Source organism: Sturnira hondurensis, unplaced genomic scaffold (assembly GCF_014824575.4).
Source record: "Sturnira hondurensis isolate 20B ecotype Veracruz unplaced genomic scaffold, ASM1482457v3 Scaffold0025379, whole genome shotgun sequence".
NCBI classification, from domain to species: Eukaryota; Metazoa; Chordata; class Mammalia; order Chiroptera; family Phyllostomidae; genus Sturnira; species Sturnira hondurensis.
Window position 1 is genome coordinate 1,814,290 of NW_028098010.1, and position 19,030 is coordinate 1,833,319.

Genomic DNA, 19,030 nt, shown 5'->3' on the forward strand with positions numbered 1-19,030 from the left:
CCAACCGCTAACCGCCACATCTGCTTCTGTATCCAGCTTGCTTGCGGCACCTCCATAAAACCCTAAGCCTGTAAGCGTTTGGCGCGACTCTCATTTGCAGCCCTTGCGGGCACCGTGTCTCCGGACACTTTGGAGAGTTCGCCCCTGCGCAGGTTAAACTTGGCCAATAAAGTAACATCTTTGGAACCCCGAAAGTCTCCGACATTTGTTCTCGCGGTTGGTGAATGCAACATCCAGAACTCAGGGTGTACAGGAATATTGGAGGAAATATTAAGATGTCCTCACCAACACCCCCCCCCCCCAGGTGTCAGTTGGGGGAAGGGACAAATGGAGCAGGGCCATTGAGAATTGTTTTGCATAGCAACAGTTTCGCAGCTAACCTCTGGGATGGTCGTTTAACGTATCTATAACCTTTAACTGGTTTCATAGATGTGTTAAATAGCTGTGGCCATGCTTTGAGCCAGAGGGATGGGAGTGGCTTCTACCCAGAGTGTACCTGGGGGTTGGTCCCCTGAGTTACAACACCCACGTGAGAGCTTGGAGTTGATTGGCTCCACACCATGGGGCCACACTTGCCCAGACTCACGATGGCAGCCCAGTAAACTTGTAATAATACAGGAGCCCTGGCAGGTGTAACCAATTGTGGGAGGAGTCAGAAATGGGGCTGCAAAAGAGGACTGGTGTGGGAATTTAAACCCAGATACGGCAGCCACTGGGGAGAGAGCTACGCAGTTTTGTCGAAGTGCAGACTCCCTTTTGCCCAGGGTGAAGAAGAGAGCCACACGGTTTTGGCAGAGTGAGGACCTCTTCTTAGCCAGCCAGGTCGAGAAAGAACCATGTGTTTTGGTCAGAGTGCTGACCCCTGCAGCTTTGGTAGAAGAGGTCCACATGGCTTTGGGATGCTCCGTTTGGTCATGTGACCTGGGAAGCAGGAGAGACTTTGCCTGGAAGGAGGGTGAAAGCACTCTTTGCCAGTAGGCCATGAGGAGGTGCCACATAACTTTGGAGTAATTGGAGATCCTGCCTGGATGGCAACACAGCTGACAGTGCCAGTGGCCTGGAAACACGGACGTGTGCTTCTTTTCCTGAGATACAGTGCCCCAAATTAGGGTAGGGGGAGAAGGAAGCGCTGTGGGCATCTGTGCCCTAAAGTCCTAAAGGACTTTGATGTTTTTGTGGGGACATCGGGTCACTACTTTAAGTCTGTACAGCTTTAAGTAAAATTTTCCTTTCTTTTTCACAAATCTCTGACATTGAGAGATGTCTTTCCAATTGGCGGTGCACAGATGAGCCCAGTAAGTATTAGTATACCATCCTTGGGGGGGAGGGGGCGGGCTGTTGTTCTGTAGCAGTTTTTGGCATCCCTCGGTGGCCCAAATATTGCTCCCCCTTGGACCTCTGTTCAGTAACATTTTCAGTCAATATTCTCAGTTAGGTATATGATCTTTCAATGTGTACTTTCATATCATTTGTTTTAATTTAGGAAAGTTTTCTTGAATCATAGCTTTTGGTATTATTTGTTCCTTTGGTTTGGTTTTTGTCTTCAGGTATTCCTATTGTCCACATGTTTGATCTTTTTATTCTATTTTCAATGTTTGTTACTTTACCTATAATATTTTGTATTTCTTTTTTTGATGTTTTAGAGAGAAAAATTTTTTTTTACTTTCTCCTGTTCTTAAGTATTATCAGTTTTTAACCTTGTAGTCTTTTTAGTTTAGTCTCTTTTTATGTAATGCTGTATTTCATCACTTTTAATTCTTTCCTGAGGTCTATTGTCTCACTCATAAATTTTTTTTAAAATTCTGCTTTGTCTGGTTCTTTTCTGGCATGTATTAACTTTGTAATGTCTCTTAGCTTGTTTTAAATTAATAGCTTACAGTTTTGTTCTGTTCCGTAGACACATCTTTGTGATGTTCTTTCAGTATCTATAGGGAAATTATTCTGCTCTATTTTTTTCTTTTGATAATTTTGTATCAAATTTAACCTTGATAATTTACTGTTGTTCATTTTTATGTGATATTAATTTCCTGAAATTTATAGTTAGGCCAGGTTTAGAAAATCATGTCCTAAATTGGATAACTCCATCTTCTCTTGTTTCTATGAAGTGTTAAAAAATGTAGTGTATTTGGGGAATTTCCTGACCCTCCCTCTCTGGCTGTTGAGCACTTGAAATATGGCTAGTATGACTGAGAAGTTAAATTTTTTGTTTTAATTAATGTTGAGTAATTAATTTTTAATTAAAATTTAAATAATATCATATGGTTACTGGCTATCGTATTAGAGAATGATCCTTTAGCCTTTCACTATCCACTGACTCTTCTTTATCAGACTCAATTTAGATTTCGCTTCATATGGCTTCTTTTTGTGTGACCCTCTCTTAGAAGGGAGTCTAGGAGCATCAGTTTTAAGACATCACTGTTGTGGACCACTCTGCCTGGTTTCAGGAATTGTAACTCGACCCCCTGTGGCTAAGGGCGAGTGACGACCTCTTGAATGCAAGCCACAGGAGACAAAGCTTGTCTTTGGCAGCAAACGCTGCCTCAGTTTCCTCTCTCTGCCCCAAAAGCTTGGTCACAAGTCAGTGACAGGTAAGACCCCCTCACAGCGGGGGGCAACCTAAGCCAGACTCGATCACTTGGGAGGCCTTCATGGAAGGACTGGGTGGGGGCTGCAACAAAGAACAATGGACTCTTACTCCCCTACCCCAGCTTTGACAAGGCCCAAGTCCCCATGTAATCTGGAAGAAGGGCTTCTTGGCTCTAATACCCTTAAGCCTGAATACCTGATGGGGAGGGGTGCAGCTCCTTGCCTTGCTAGAATGTGTCCTGGGGAACAATCTGGCATCACAAAGACTTCCTGATAAACCTGTGAAATCTGCTCTGCTGAGTGCTTTCATTCATATGATAAGGGTCCAAGAGGAAATGAGTGTGTCTCCCCAAAGTTGTGCAACCCCCTGTCCTGACAGACAGTGACTCACACTAAGCCCTCAGATTTCTTTGCAATGTTATCTGCTGTTTGATCCTTGTCACCCTGTATTCCTGTACATTACAACTCAGTAAAAGCCACTGGAGGAAGGGGTTTCAGGCCTTTTTTTCCTTGGAGAGACTGGCTGTTCCTGGCTTTTGTTTCCCCTGAGAAACTGGCCACCTCTCCTCCTCAAGCAGATCACATCTTGCCTTGTTTACTTTCATTCATGGTGGTCGGGGCGTGGGGGAAACATGCAGGAAAAGTTGCTGCCACACATCACAAGAATGAGATTGCTTTAGCCCTTCAAACATTCTGTTTTAGTTTCTTTTAGAAAATTGGACTGAAGCATTTAAAAATAAGTAACTGGAGAAGAACATCTTGAGTTCTTTGTCCATCAATCATTGTTTCCCTTCCTTCTCCCCACAAAATTGTTTAGACATACATGGCTTGTGGCTTTTGGTGATTTGTTCTCACTGCTTGTGTTTTGGGGTTTATGGAGATACCTTGCCACCTAGTTTCATTGTAATGATTGTCTGTGGGTTTTGGTTTTGCTAACTAGTTCATCTGTTTTCTGTTTTTTTTTTTTTTTTAGATTTTATGTATTTATCCTTAAAGGGGAAGGGAAGGAGAAGAGAGAAATATCAATGTATGGTTGCCTCTCATGAGTCCCCTGCTGGGAACTGGCCTGCAACCCAGGCGTGTGCCCTGACTGGGAATCAAACCACGATCGTCTGGTTCACAGGCCCGAGCTCAATCCACTGAGCTACACCACCCAGGGCTCTGTTTTGTTTTTTAATGTGGGTTTTGAAAGAGATTAAAAAGTATGTTGCCATTGCCCCATCTTCCTAAAATACTTTGAATAATATATTTTAAATAAGTTTTTCTTTCATTAAGAAATAATTCATGCTCATCATGGAATATTTTTTAAAGGAAGAAAGGAATTCCCATGGACCCGACTATCAAAGGCAATCCACTCCTGACATTTTAATGTATTTTCTTCACATTGTTTTTCTGTCCATGGTAGTTTGCAGAGTGGTGAGTATAATGTATATATTATTCTATATTTTGTTTTCTTCCCATAACATTATATTTCCTATTACAAAAATTCTTAAGTATTATCATTCAGAACAATAATACTTATGCTATCATAAATCTAGAATATAGATCATTCATTATTTACTTAGCCAATCCCTAATGTGTGTTCAAGTAAAAAAATTTTACTGGTAACAGTTTGCTCTGTGATATGTTGGTGTTTCCCTATAAAACAATGCATAATTCTATACAAGCTGCTAATGAGCAATAATAGCTATATTAGTAGCTCAGGAGTGCCTCTAACAGGCATTAATAAATAATTAACATCTTTAAAGAGGACTCCTGGGACCATGTTAATAATTGAGACAGATGTAGTTGTTTCTATCTTGAAAATTTACTTCACCTGGTTCAGAAATCTTCCCCATTGGTGTTTCCTTCCCCTAGTGCTTTCAGTATGTTTACTGCCTGTGTTTATATGCACATATGTATTTGTGTATATGTATGTGACAGTGTATTTTTACTCAATCACCTGTATCTCCAGCCCAGATCTTTCTTTTGACCATCAAACTCAGATTAAATTTCCTTTGCTAAATCAATACATACAACAGTAAACCTATTAATCTTTCTCAATCTTCTTTCTTTTCTGTTTCTTACATTAAGGAGTGAAGTACATCTACCATATCAGTCTCCAAGAATAAATTCTGGAAAGTTATTCTGGGCTTCTTATCATCCCTCCCTTCAAACCAATCAATCAATTCCAGTATTTCCTATCTCTTTAATATCACTTGTTACTCCTAACTCTTCTTACACATTGCTACTACCTTACTTTGGCCATTATCCTAAATGCTTGGGATATAACTAGCATTTCCCAAGTTTACCAGTGATTTCCTTTATGTTAAATCCAATGGACATTTAATCCTCATCTGTAATTTGACATTGTTGACTAATTACTTCTTGAATTTCCTCTCTTGGTCACCTAAACTCCAGTCCATTTTTTTTTCTTACCCTCTCACTAGCCTTATCTCCTTTCTTGTGCTTTTCTTGCTCAGTTTTGCTCATTTGTAGTCACTGATACTCTCTTATTTTGCAATCTCCCATGCTAACCATATTCTGCCCATGTTTTTCAATTATTTAACAATGTAGAATATTTACTCCTAAATCACATTTCCTAGGCATGTCTCCTGAGTCCAGGTCTCATTTCTAAGACTTATATTCAGATACTTCATTTCCATATCCCAACCTCAAACCCATTATATTTAAAATTGTACCCTTTATCTATACCATCCCCCAAGAAAGCAAAACTAAACAAAATCCTGCCCCTCATCTTACATTGTCTCTTTTCCTGAACCATCCACATAGGTGATCAAGTAAGAAACATGTATGTTATCCTCTATTCATTTCTCTTTCATCAACAACATCTAGTCACCAAATAGTGGCAATTCTAACTCCTTAATACCTACCTTAACACTTTAATAGCTAAATAGGGACTCACAATTTTAACTCTTAACACTTATCGACATCAACTTTTTTTCTATATAAGGGGTATAGTAATGCGTCCAGAGAGAAATCACTGAATTTTAACTTCATCCTTGCCAATGATACACATACAAAGTGATGCTGGGAATGTGGGCAAGGAAGAGATAAAAGGCAGAATTTGATGGTTAAAAATAAATGTATCCAGATCTTTCAAATCCCACCAAGTAAACTCCGGATTAAAGTTACAGCATGTGTTTGATGCCTTATTTAAACTGTTTTACTGGATATTTTCCACCTGCTAATCTCCCTGAAAAAAACCAAATTGCCTTTTCATAAACCTCATATTCATTGGATCTTACACCAAGTAAACTTTTTAGGGGCCCAAAGTGTTGGGGTAGTTTGGAGAAATGGGATGGGAAAGTTTTACTTCAGCTGAATGAAAAGAAAAATTCATGACCATTTTGGTCATTCCATTTTTAGTTTATTAATAGAATAAGGAAACATACACACTATAAACTAATGTTCTGTTGAATTATGTTAACAAATAGCCAAGTAAACAAAAGATTGAAAGTGTTGGCTAAAATAAATTTTGGATGTTTTCATACCAAATTTCAGTGGGCAAAGGAGAGAGATATCTGGATCCAAACATGTACATTATTTGGGACTTTTTTCATTTTAAAAGTAGGGGCCAGATTAGGAAATCACCTGCCGTCCACCCATTATGTTTTTTGGTCATAACATCAAACTGGAAAAAAAAAACCCTGAACTTTTCTTTTTACTTAGTCAAAATGCTGTGTTTACATTTCCAAACATGCTGGAGACATCGCTTAAAGACTTAGGAGTACTAACTCTACCCCATGAGACTCAGATATTGAGGTCTCTGCACCTCTGGTATCCTCAGTTTTCTGTAAAATGAGAAAGCCAGACTTAATCTCTGGGATCCCTTCCAGATCCATCAATCTGATGGTATTCATTGCAATTGTTCCTGAATTAGGCCATGAAATGGATCCTGTGCTGGTGCTCCAGTGCTGTGTGTGTGTTAGACCTATGAAACTGTTTCATCAAAGCATGAGACACATGAGCAGCTTCATACCAGTTCCCATAGCAGGGGCAAAGAACAGGCTTCTCCTCCCAAAGAAACGACACAACCAGTCTCTGAAATGATTCACACCACCCTCACTTTGGGACAACTGAATGCTCAGAAAACATACACAACAATCTTCACTGATGTTTAGATGAGATGAGGTTCCTTTTTTTTAAAACCTTGATCCCAGGGTTCGCACTTAGAACCCCAAGTCTTTCTCACTCCATCCTAATATCAAACCCCAAGACCTTATTTTTTACAATTTATTTATTGAATTTATCGGGGAGACACTGGTTAATAATATAATACAGGTGTCAGGTGTACACTTTTATAATAGACTTCTTGCCAGTACTTGAGACTGGAGAAAACATTTAAGAAAAGGCTCTCTCCACAATCCAATAGTGAAATTGGGGTTCAACGCCTATCACAGCGATCCCTAACAATCTCCGCAGTATGTTGTCTTTCGTTTTACCCTGAAACTAAATCAAGAAGTTAGTAGTGGGATAATCACTCCTCAGGATACAGGTCAAGGGAAACCCAAGTACTGTACACGCTGCCAGAATGGAAAAGGAACCGTCCTCATCATCAGCTGGGGGAAGGCTGGGTCCCCAATACTTTAGAAGTGGGTTAACAGACACTAAGGAATCCGAAGGGACAGGTCATGGCTCCAGGGGCACTTTCCTAAGGCACCGCCCCGGACGTAACTCCACTCGGCTCCTCACCTTGATGCCAGGCGCAGTAGGCTCCTAGGTGCGTGAGGGGCTCGGTGATTGGCGGCTGCCGGCGCTGCCCTGCTGCCATTGGCTGCCTAGGCCTCTTTGTTTCCCGTCCCTCAGTCAGACGGCTTCCGAGGACTGGGCGGCGGAAGTTTTACAGCGCCAGATGACTGGCGGCTGCAGCGGGGCCGGAGTCCCGGCAGCTAACTCTCCCCGACCCTCCCTCGTAACCCACGGTGTAGTCGGAGGCCAGGTGAACTTGGATGTGAGATCTTGAACAGGAGACGGAGCCTTTCTGACACACAAACATGGACCTGGAGGCCAAAGTGAAGAAGGTAGGGGGGAGCGGGCGGCGCCACTACACCTGCACGGGGCGCCGCCCCCTGCCCGCAGGCGGTAGGTGGGGCACAGGGCCTGCCGGAGCCCAGCGGGCAGAGACCCTTGCCCGGGGCGCAGGTACTCGCCCTGGGGGTGGAAGGGCTGCTCCAGTTCCCTGTCAACTCCTGAAATCCTGGAGCTACGGAGAGTCAGGAGCGCGAGCAAGGACAGGCGCGGGGCCTCACTCCAGTCTAACCACGTACAACGGTTGGAAGTGTTTCAAACTTTCCGTAAGATGTTTCGGCTGCGCCTTGCCTCCCAAAAAGAAAAGGACGAGGCTAGCGACGCTTCGGGCGAGACCAGGACACTACCTCTTCCTGTCTCAGGAAGTGCAACTTTGTTAAACATCTGTGGTTTAGGGGCACTTGTGTGACTTTGACAGCTCAGACCTCCTCCCCTCCAGCTTGGCTGCTAGAGGCTCTCCAAAGTGAGTGCTGATTTAATCGACTTCCTTTTCACCCGCGGCTAGTGATAATATGAAAAGTGATGATTTGGGGGGGTCATTCATTCTTTACTTCCAAAGCACTGTCTCCTTCTTAGAAGTTATCTCTCAAAGAAAACGTTCTCCCTTGTTGGATGCTAGCCCCAAACAGTGATTGTCACCAGTGCTTTTAGCTCCCAGAGACAGTTCCCGCCTGGCTGCCCTGGGCGCCAGGACCCAAGGTACTACGGGAACTGCTCTCTGGTTACCTGAGCTTTCCTCTCCTGAGAGGAAAGGGTGGTAACCGGACTGTGACTCAAATGGAATGCTGATGTCAGATTCCACTGAAGTCACATTCCGGTATAATGTTGTGTGTGTAAAGGTCTCTTTCCAAGGAATTGTTCATATTTACTTTGCGGTAAATTTAAGCCATCTGTCTCTTATCAAATAGGGAAGGAAGATTTGCAGAGAGAGAAGAGAACCTAAATTTCTTCCCTTGCTCACTATGGCCCCATATTACCACATTTTGTCTTATAGAGATAAAATTCCTGACCTGAGCATTCAGTTCAAAATTGCCCCAAATTGGATTTTTAAATGTATAAAAATGCAAAATATTAGGTTAGCAAGCTGTTGAAAAATAAACACTTTCAGTGGGAAAACAGATCATGCCTTATGAGAACCAACATGCAAAATGGAATTCAGGGACAGAAAAAAGTAACGTAAATTGGTGCCCAGTCCTTTGAGCCACATTGGTTTGGTGGTAATTTAAAGAGTAGTGTGATTGTATTTTAGTCTTTTTTCCACTTGGTTTCTTAATTTTTTTATTTGTAGTGAAATGACACTAATATTTTTTGTTAATTTTGCTTACCACTAAGAAAGCATTTTGGTTGCTCCTTCTGTTGAACACTATTTTGTTTTTAAGTGGGTTACAGTTACTTAATTTAGTAGTTGTCTAAAAATTAGTAGTTGTCTAAAAACTTGCCCATGCTTATAAATATTGATTCCAAAGCTCGTTTTTAAAAGTCAGCATCCTTTGGTAAGGGAGGGAGGGCTGAATAGGTGAAGCAGAGAATATTTCTGATGGTGGATACATGTGATTATATATAGGGTCTGGCAGAAGTAAGGCTTGCTTGAGTGTGATTGGTAGAGTATGTCAATATCTCACATGAGACTGACAGCGATTTGAACAGTTCACCTAAAGTGTCATGGTATGCTTGAGTGTGATGCTGCTATGTTACAGAATTACATGCTTGTGATTTTGTAATAAAAGTGGGTGTTATTTGTGCTGGATGCTGTATTTGTCAAAACCCATAGACTAAACAACACTGAGAATGAACCATAATATAAACTATGGACTTCAGGGGATAGTGATGTGTTACTGTAGCTTCATCAGTTGTTACAAATATACCACTCTGGTGTAAGATATTGATACTGAGGATAGCTATGTGTGTGCGGGATGGGTGTATGGAAGCTGCCTTCTGCTCATTTTGCTTGAACTTAACACTGCTCTGAAAAATAAAGTCTACTTAAAGGAAAAAAAAAGTCAACATCCAAAAATGATTTTGAAAGTATTTGAATATGGTGTTGGAAGATTTGACTTTTGGTGGTGAGGACACAATGTACTATACGATGATGTATCATACAATTGTATACTTGAAACCTATATAATTTATTGACCAATGTAACCCAATAAATTTAACTTTTAAAAAAAGTGTTTGAGACAAAGAAGGAATAATCCCAAGAGAAAAAATCTAAAGTTAAGAGTTAACTTTATGTTTGCAAAGGAAAAATTCAGACATCATTTATAAACAATTTCCTTAGTTTTAAAATGTGGAGTATGATAAATAATGCCCTTGATATATGGTATAATTATTCTCCATCATCTCCCCTTTACTTTAAAAGGCAATCTTTTTGACTGAGAATCATATCCTTCTTTCTAATCCTCCTCCTTTCCTCCCCCCAATAGAAAGCCATAAGTTTAAAACTTTTACAGTTAATCCCATGACAATAACAAATCCTTCACTACTTTTTCCTCAACCAGTAAGTTGGAAACTACTAAACAACTCCAAAGATGTCCAGTTTGACTGCTAACCATACCCTCTCTATGCCTTCACAGGCAGGCGCCTTGATAGAATTGGTATTCTGTGGATTTCACAAAGTTTCGCAGGCCAAAGGTTGGAGATCCAGGAATGTGTTTTATAGTGTTAGCCCCAATCTAAAAACAAACATGCAGATAAACAAAAACAGCGAAAGGGGGGAAAATTCATTCCCTTTAGAAATTGTTTTCTAACACACCAGAAGAAGGAAACATCATAAAATTATCTCAATCTATTGGCAGAGCCCTCTCACCCTATTGTGGGTACCTAGATAGTTTTTAGGTCTCCGTTTTAGGCTTGGGCAGACAAGAAAAATAATAGTTTGAATGTAACTTTTAAAAAGCCAGGTTGGAAGTTGAAACAAAGACACAACCAACCATTTAAAGAAAACTAAATTTGATTTCTGTTTTAAGATATGTGCCATTTTTTTCCTTCTAAAATCCTTATACTGCTGATTTCTTAAAGAATTTTCCCCAGGCAGATTAAAGGTGTTATTTCTTTTTTTATGTTAACATTTTGTGTAAAGAAGAACTACAGAGGGTTGTCTTCATTCCACAACCCAAGTGGATGATCCTATTATAGGATTCTTGCTTTATAAAAGAAGTTGGTGTGCAAATCATTTGCAAACATTTGGGTTAATTACCAGCTAAAACCTACTATCACAAAAACAAGAAATTTTTTATAATTAGATTTTACTATATTTTGTTTTGTTTAAAGTAAGTGAGCTGTTGCTAGGATGTAAGAGCTAGTTTGGTTATACAGACTATTTGTTTTAATAATATTTTAAAATAGAATTTGACTTTTATATCTTTGCCCTATCTTCTGAATGATGCATCTAGACTTATTCCTTATGTTTTCATTCAGTCTCTTCACTGTAATTGACTTTGGGTAAGTGGAGCCTGTGACTATTTGGAAAAAAACAATGGCCTTTGAAAAGCAGAAAGAGTCTCATTTTGGGGTGAATGATAAATCATGGACCACAGCCAGCTGTTTTCTTTTATTTCATGTTACTTTCTCATGAGAATCACTTTTTTCCTTTAAAAACATACCAGAAAAATAAATAATAATAAAAAAGAACAAAAAATAACATACCAGAGAGAACAAGAACCATTCTAGAAGGAAAAAGAACTACAGTAATTTCCATATGCTGCCTGGAATTGCTTCAGGACTTACTCATTTTTCCCTCTAACTTCTGTCTTTCTAACATCTTGCATTTTTTCTAGTACCCTTTTATTTGTTCCTTTCATTTTATTTTTAAGAGATGAGATGCATTTTAAAGATTACAGACCACTGAAAAGTCTCCTTTCTTAGCATCCAAACTTGTTTTAAAAACTTGTCATTAGGGAAAAAGAAAAATAAATGAAACCAGGGGGTTGCAGTTGGAAATAGAATACTGAACCACAGACATTATTAGAAATTTGAATGAACATTTTCTCTTAGGTGTTCCCTGATTGAAATGGAAAAGGCAAGTACGGTATATAGTGACCTTGATGCTCAAATCTATAGTTGGATTTCTGCTTGGAACCATTCTTGCTGCAAGAATCATTGGCAAGGCTGGGGGTATTGGAAGGGCAGGGCAAGGTACTTCCAGGGCTCTGCCATAGAGGCAGTTTACTCTGCCTCTCAGAACAAGTACAGAAGGAAGTAAATTAGTCCTCATCTCAGCTCTACTCTCCTCTAACCAATGATGTGATTCATTACATTAATTCGATATGAAAAGTCACTTTTTCTAACTTGCCCTGAATATTGTTTTTGAATAGAACTATAGTAAGTTTTCTATTGATTTTGTTCGATTATGCTACACTATGAAGTAGAATTGAGTATTTCTCAACTGGCTATTAACTGTGTACCACTGCCTCACCTCTTGACTTTGTGTTCCTATCTTCAATACTAAATCTTACTCATTCCTCAAGGCACCCCCCCACCATGTAGCATCTTCCATGAAATCTTTCTCATTGTTCCTAAGCTAGATGTAAAATCTTTCTTCTGAATTCCAAAACATCGTTATCTGTAACTCTTACGACGCTCATCACTTTTTCCCCCTAAATCAGTGATTTTTAAACTTTTTCATGTCATAGCGTACAAAAACGAATTACTAAAATTTTATGGCACACCAAAAATATATATCTTATGCTGATCCGACAAAATATAGGTATAATTTTAATTCATTTGCAACAGATAGCTATTGTTGCTTTGGCTGTTGTCATTTTTTTATTTCAAAATCTAGGGGAAGACAGGTCAGTGCTCCTGACTAAAGTCAGGTATTGCATGTTTTAAAAATTCTGTGGCACACTGGTTGAAAATTACTGTTCTAGATTATAGTTTTCTTACCTAGTCTGCATGCTTATTGAGAAATGGATTCATATTTATACTTGCATAACTATTTTGTGTGCTGTTCAAAAGTAATGTCATGAAGTAGACTTTAGCCTCATTTGAAGCATAAAAAAACTGAGGCTTTGATAGGTTAATCTGAACCTGGCAGAACCTATGATCTTAACCACATGAGTTAAGAATTTATGTCTTCAGAATTTATGCTCCTCCCATCATGAAACCCAGCTTCTGAGTCTTCTTATATCACTGCCTTGCTCACAAAATATATGGTGAATTAATTACCTTAATATAAAAAGAGAAATAACAAAGTATATTTTAACATTTTTATTTATTTAACAGAAATATATTGGAGGAGGTAATTTCTCTTCCAATAAAATTACCACCCTACTTTTTTTCATATTTTATTAACATTTTATCCATATTTTATGGATGCCTTTTTGTGTAAGTTGCCATTGACCTTCCTTGGACCAAGACCGTCTAAATAAAGTAGAAGTATCCTGAAAAAGAACTTTTGGGAGTTTTACAGGCATAGGTATACCATAACCTCCAGTAATATTCTGGACTGTTATCTTATAGTATTCTTCCAACTTCCCAACTTTTCTTGGGAGCTGTGGTAGTATTGTCTCCTACCTATTTAATATGCTCCTGAACAATAGTGACCCCATATTTGGCTCTCTGCTTTGGATTCAGCCAGTGACATCTGAAACTATATAGGGACACTCACAGTTGGGCTGTAGAAGAGTACATTCTACTTGCTGAACTCTAGAGTTTAGAGAAAGCCTTACACATAGAATGGTAGGCTCAGCCCCTCCTTTCCCTAGCAGCAAAGTACTCAAAGTGTCCCTGGAATGGCAGACTAGACAGCTAAGAATAAAGCAGTTAAATAAACAAAGAAACACTCGGTGCTAGGTAGGAGGAGAACTATTTTTTTGTCACTGTTTTAATTTTCCCATTCTTCATACAAAAGCATCCATTAAGAAACAGTGAGAAACACCAAAATGGTCAACTATTTTATGAGGCTTTCACTGAGCTTCAAGATTATACCAGCATTATGCACATGGAGTTTAAATTGTGAACCTTCAGAGTACAACAAAGGTTGCACTGAAGGGTCTACTTAGAAAGAGAATGATGATCATTCTCAAATTATTATTTAGTGATAAATGATGAAAGACAATTATTTCCTATGTTATTTTTTGATCACTAGAAGTAGGAATAGAGTTTGGTCTGGTGCTGATTTGAATATAAGTTGTTTTTACAAACCAAATCACCACAGTGGGTTAAAAAATTAGAAAAAATCAGAAAGTACCCAGTATATGTAAAGAGCTACAGTGTATGGAAAGCTCTGTGGTATATTAGCTCTCTCATTTATGTTTATCAATATATTGTTAAAATCACTCTGGATTGAGAGTTGGTAGATCTGGATCCACTCTAGATTTTGTGATGGTTACTTTGGATCTGTTTCCGTATCTATAAAATCAGCAGGGAGGAACCAAGTGATTTCCAAGATTTCTCCAAATCTTATGACTCTTTTTGACTGCAGAAAATATTATCAATAGTCTATAAGCATAATAAAGTTCCAAAATGCTTAGAAATCACACAAGCCAAGAATGTATAAATATATGTATGTTTTGAATGAAATGCCAAAGTGTACTAAACTGAGTAATTTTTTTATAAATCTTAGCTATTTTTCAACTTTTTACTTAATTAGCTCACCTTTTTAATATTTGTGCGGTATTTGAACATGTTAAATTTTAAGTCCTATAAGTCTGTTGTATGAAGCTTCAGGGGCAAATAGACTCATCCATTAGCCTGGGTGAAGTAAGCCTAGAAGTGTTACTTTCCGTGATATTTACTTACAGGAAAATGAAAAATAGTGGAGATTTTTTTGTTTGTTTGTTTTTAAAAGTTATTTCTCTCCAAATACAATGATTCATTTAGAAACTGTGTGAGTACGCTGTGCCAGGCACTGTCGTAGACTCTGGGGTATGGTGTGAACAAAAGGACAACGTACCTTGGAACACAGAACTTAACACTGTTGAGAGGAATAATAGAATTAAAAAAGTGAGTGAAAATAAATGACAAAGTAAATGATGGAAAGTAAGCACAACTTAGATGACTCCCACTGATGAACTCTACATGTCAGCCATGCACTAGTCCACTAACACAGAAAGAATGGGTAGTTTTAGTGGTGATTCTTAGCATTCATTCCTGGTTTTGCAAACTTTGTAAGTAAGGATTCTTATTTCATTTATCCTAAGTAATGACAAATGGAAAAGAAATGAGAAAGCAGCTTTTATGTACTAAAATGTGGAAAAAAGCTCATAAATGAATAAGGCTGTAATAATTACAACCTTACACCCATATAAACATAAACTAAGTCTTCTTGATTATGAAAGAGTCATTCTTGGGTTGTGTTTCCTGTTTGCAGTCATTACTAATGTTTCTTTAGTAACAACTGACATAGTAACGGAAACTATGATTTTTAAAAATCTGTCTACTAGATCATTAATATACATTACATACAGGAAATTATTTTGCTTTTTACAAATGGTGTTCAGAGGACATCATGCAAATTATAAATTATAACATCAACTTTTTTCAGGAGAGGATAATAGAAAAACAGATTAACCAAATTAAAAATAGGTTTCAGAGCCTCGTAGATTTTCAAGATATTAGAAAAATTATTTGGTAGTAGATTAAGTTCACCCCTGTTTTTCAGTGAATATTCATGTATCAAAATTTGTCTTAAGATTCCTTGCCAGTGTGGCTCAATTGGTTGGAGCATTGCCTGTAAACTGAAAGGTCAAAGGTTCAGTTCCCAGTCAGGGTGCATGCCTGGTTGCAGGCTTCTGTCCTGAGTCTGGTCAGAGGTTGGGGTGCCTATGAGAGGCAACCTATCAGTGTTGATGATGTCAGTGTTTATCTCCCTTCCCGTCTTTCCCCCTTTCTCTAAAATCAATAAGTGTATCCTCAGATGAGGACTAAAACAATTGTCTGAAGCACTGTTAATAGAGATTTAAATTTAGATGTTATGCTTTTCAACTCTCCAGCTGCAGCCTTTTACTCTCCTATAAAAAAGCTCCTGTCAAAATTAGAGTAGTTTTACTTGTTTGTTTGCTTTTTCTAAGTGTCCAATCTACCCAACTCCCTACTTACATAATTGGGAAAGAAAGAGATAAGGGTACATATAACTATCATTTTCTAATGCAAGTTCATGCTGTGACCCTAAAATGACTTCACTTGCTTTACTCTTCTTTCTCAAACCACCAGTATAATCCCTATCTAGTGCCAAAAATAAGAAAACAGCAGAAGGTGGTACAGGATAAAAACCACTAGGTATAATTGAGAACAGAGCTAGGAAAGCATTCATGTTTCTGTCACACTGAGAGCATAGCTATAAAAATTGGATGATTCTAGTTATCACTGCCTTTATTTTAGACATATTCACAAAAGGATACGAGCATAGTGTAAGATTGCCACTTTCTGTGATCCTTAGGTTAAGAATGGGGGACTGCTTAAAGGGTAAGAGAAGCCAGGCAGTGAGAATTGCTGAGATCTCATCTGCTAAATAACAACAAGACTACTACTGTGTATATATATTTAATCTCTGAAATGCTGGATTGTCCTCAAATCATAAATGATTCAGTTTGTTTTTATTATAGGGACATTCTGATCACCATGCAAAATTGTAACGGGTTTCCACGTGTCCAGCTTTTTATCTCGCCAGTGAGCCTAACAAAAAAGAGGCTAAAAGCCTCAGACAAATGCCTTGGTGCTGAGACTATTAATAAGTTGGTAGCCATGCTGAACTTGCCCTTGCTTTGTTTGAAGATGAAGTGATATCATGTGTCCTTAAAAACTGATCATGCAGATGTTAGATGGATTTTTTTATTTCTATGAATAACATTATGAAAGCTGTGATAGAATGAGTCACAAAGTAAAGGTAAAAAATCATTTTGTTTTGTTTTTTTCCTTATGAGTTACTGGCCTATAATAAAAATAGTTGGGAGCTAAACAAAAGAAAGTTACCTTTTGTTTTTTGTAGGGAATACTAAGAGGGGAGTTTAAATGTAAGACTACAGAAGAATCTCAACTCTATTTCTGTTAGTATCACCTGTTGAGCTTGTATTCCCCACCCTCCCCTTGCCAAAACACTGTGGTATCAGCTTTGGCAGATAAAAAAAGCAGGCAGGCCAGCCAGCAGGTAGGCAAGATAGAATATAAATTAACTACAATGCTGGGTAGAATGAAATAAATGCTGTGATATGATGTTTCTCAAAAACCTGTGGTGCAGAACCATTAAAAAATACTCTGAATCTATTGTAGGCCTATATTTTTAAAAACAATAAAAATGAATTACTAAAAAAAGACAGACCAGAGGCCAATTTTAAAGAATTATTAAGTGCATCAAATTGCTTAATAATTCCTAGTTGCTTATTCTCAGCTTCTTTATATTTTTTGTCATGGACTGCCACACTTTGAGTATTGCTGCAATACTAGAAATACAAACCACTATTATGACCTCAGAAGCAGAAGTAATAAATTTTAATTGTGTGGGTTGGGAGTATTTTATGGAGAAAGCAACATTGAGACTAACTCCGGCAGGATAAATTGTTTCATTAGGCAAAGAAAGGCATTGTAGGAAGAATAAATAGCATGACCAAAAGAACGTGGCTGCAAAAATTCTTGGTATTTGCACTATTACTTTTCAGTTTTGACTCATCTAAAATAAAAACAAGGTACATACTCAGCAGTAACTTGTCATTTTTCCAGGTCATAGATTTGAATTAAGGAAGCATGTCACTGAGCTAGTACAGGAGCCAAGCCTATAATTGAGAATCTGCACCTCTATCCTAATTTTGATTTTTTTTTTAAATATATTTTATTTATTTATTTTTAGAGAGAGGGGAAGGGAAGGAGAAAGAGTGGGAGAGAAATCAATGTGTGGCTGCCTCTCATGTGTCCCCTACTGGGGACCTGGCCTGCAACCAGGCATGTGCCCTGACTGGGAATCGAACTGGCGACCCTTTGCTTCACAGGCCCACGTTCGATCCACCGAGCTGCACCAACCAGGGCCTAATTTTGATCCATATTTAATACACTATGTCATCTCTCTTGAGATAGAGGAGGAAATGTCACAGTGGAGTTTTAGCTGATATGTGCTTGGCTGCCCTTGTGGGTTGGGACCATGTTGATTCCACCTATTTTTCAACTTCCTTGGATCATTGGATACCTTAAGCAAAAGTGTGGAGTTCTAACTGACATTGCAGTGAGGTTGATTACCCGGTTTCAGAATTCTGGGTTCAGGCCCTGGCTGGTGTAGCTCAGTGGATTGAGCACAGGCCTGCAAACCGGAGGATCGTGGTTCGATTCCCAGTCAGGGCACATGGCTGGTTCCCTGCAGGCCAACTCCCAGCAGGGGACGCACAAAGGGCAACCATACATTGATGTTTCTCTCCCTCTCTCCTTCCCCTCTAAAGATACATAAATAAATAAATCTTTAAAAAAAGAGAGAGAATTCTGGGTTCAGTTCTTAGACCTGGTACTTACTAGCTGTGTGAATTTGGCAGTTACTTAACCCTCCAATCATCAGGATCCTTATCTAAATGTGGGCTTTAGCCATTTACCTTACCCAGGGCATCAGGATAATGAAGATGAATGTTTTAAAGCACAAAATATGGTGTCAACAGTAAACAGATGTGTTATAATCATGATCAAGAAATCAATGTAGAGGGAAGAAAATCCTTCATAGATCTTCAAACCATTTAATAGGCACCTTATATATATTATCAAGCATTTTATGACAGCATGCTTTCAGGAAACTATGGATACTTGGTGCTTTACTAGTCACAGAGAAATGTTCATTTGAAGTTCATACTTTGGATGTATTAAAATATTGGATTTATTTTTTTCCTTTAATTTTTTGCAAATTATTTCAATTTTAATTTTCTATGATAAAAGAAACATTTATAAATAATCATTTCCAGCACTTGTCTGAGTACATACCAAAGCTATATTAATTAGTTTCTCTAGAGAGGGGGCATTTAAAATTACCAGGTATTCTGGTCCAGTATAGGGAACAGGTATGTTTTCCTGAACAGAATCTCAGAGTTTTTGTAGTAAATTGCAAAAATGGCTATAATTTGTTATAGCACCTGCCATTGAAATGAAGTCTATTATCCTACCCTCTGAATACAATAGACTGGGCAGCCAGTAGACCGTGGTGGAAGTAATGTTATGGGTACTCCAAGCTTGGACCTCAGGGGACCTTTTGGCTTCTAACTACTTTCTTGGAACCCTGCCGCTACCAAGTGAAGTATCCTGCTGAAGGATGACGGACCACATGGAATAGATGAAACATCTCAGCTGAGGCTCCTCCAGATCAGCAGTCCCAAGGTGACTGCTGATGCAGTGAGTCAGCTGAACCTAGCCTAAAGGTGTCAAACTTCAGAAGCTTGAGTGGAATTATCACAATCAGAAACTACAGAATAAACAGTTGTAATGAGCCACTAAGTTCAAGGGTTTTTTT

At 38.6% G+C, this 19,030-nt stretch overlaps 1 protein-coding gene across 1 annotated transcript in view; it reads left to right on the forward strand.

Moving 5' to 3' along the window:
• Window positions 1-7,410: 7,410 nt before the first annotated feature.
• TES (testin LIM domain protein) overlaps window positions 7,411-19,030 on the forward strand; it is a 61,057-nt gene continuing 49,437 nt past the window's right edge. Inside the window, exon 1 of the mRNA XM_037039554.1 lies at window positions 7,411-7,610. Within this exon, the coding sequence (XP_036895449.1) occupies window positions 7,584-7,610 (27 nt within the window). The 5' untranslated portion in view covers window positions 7,411-7,583. The remainder of the gene's footprint in view (window positions 7,611-19,030) is intronic.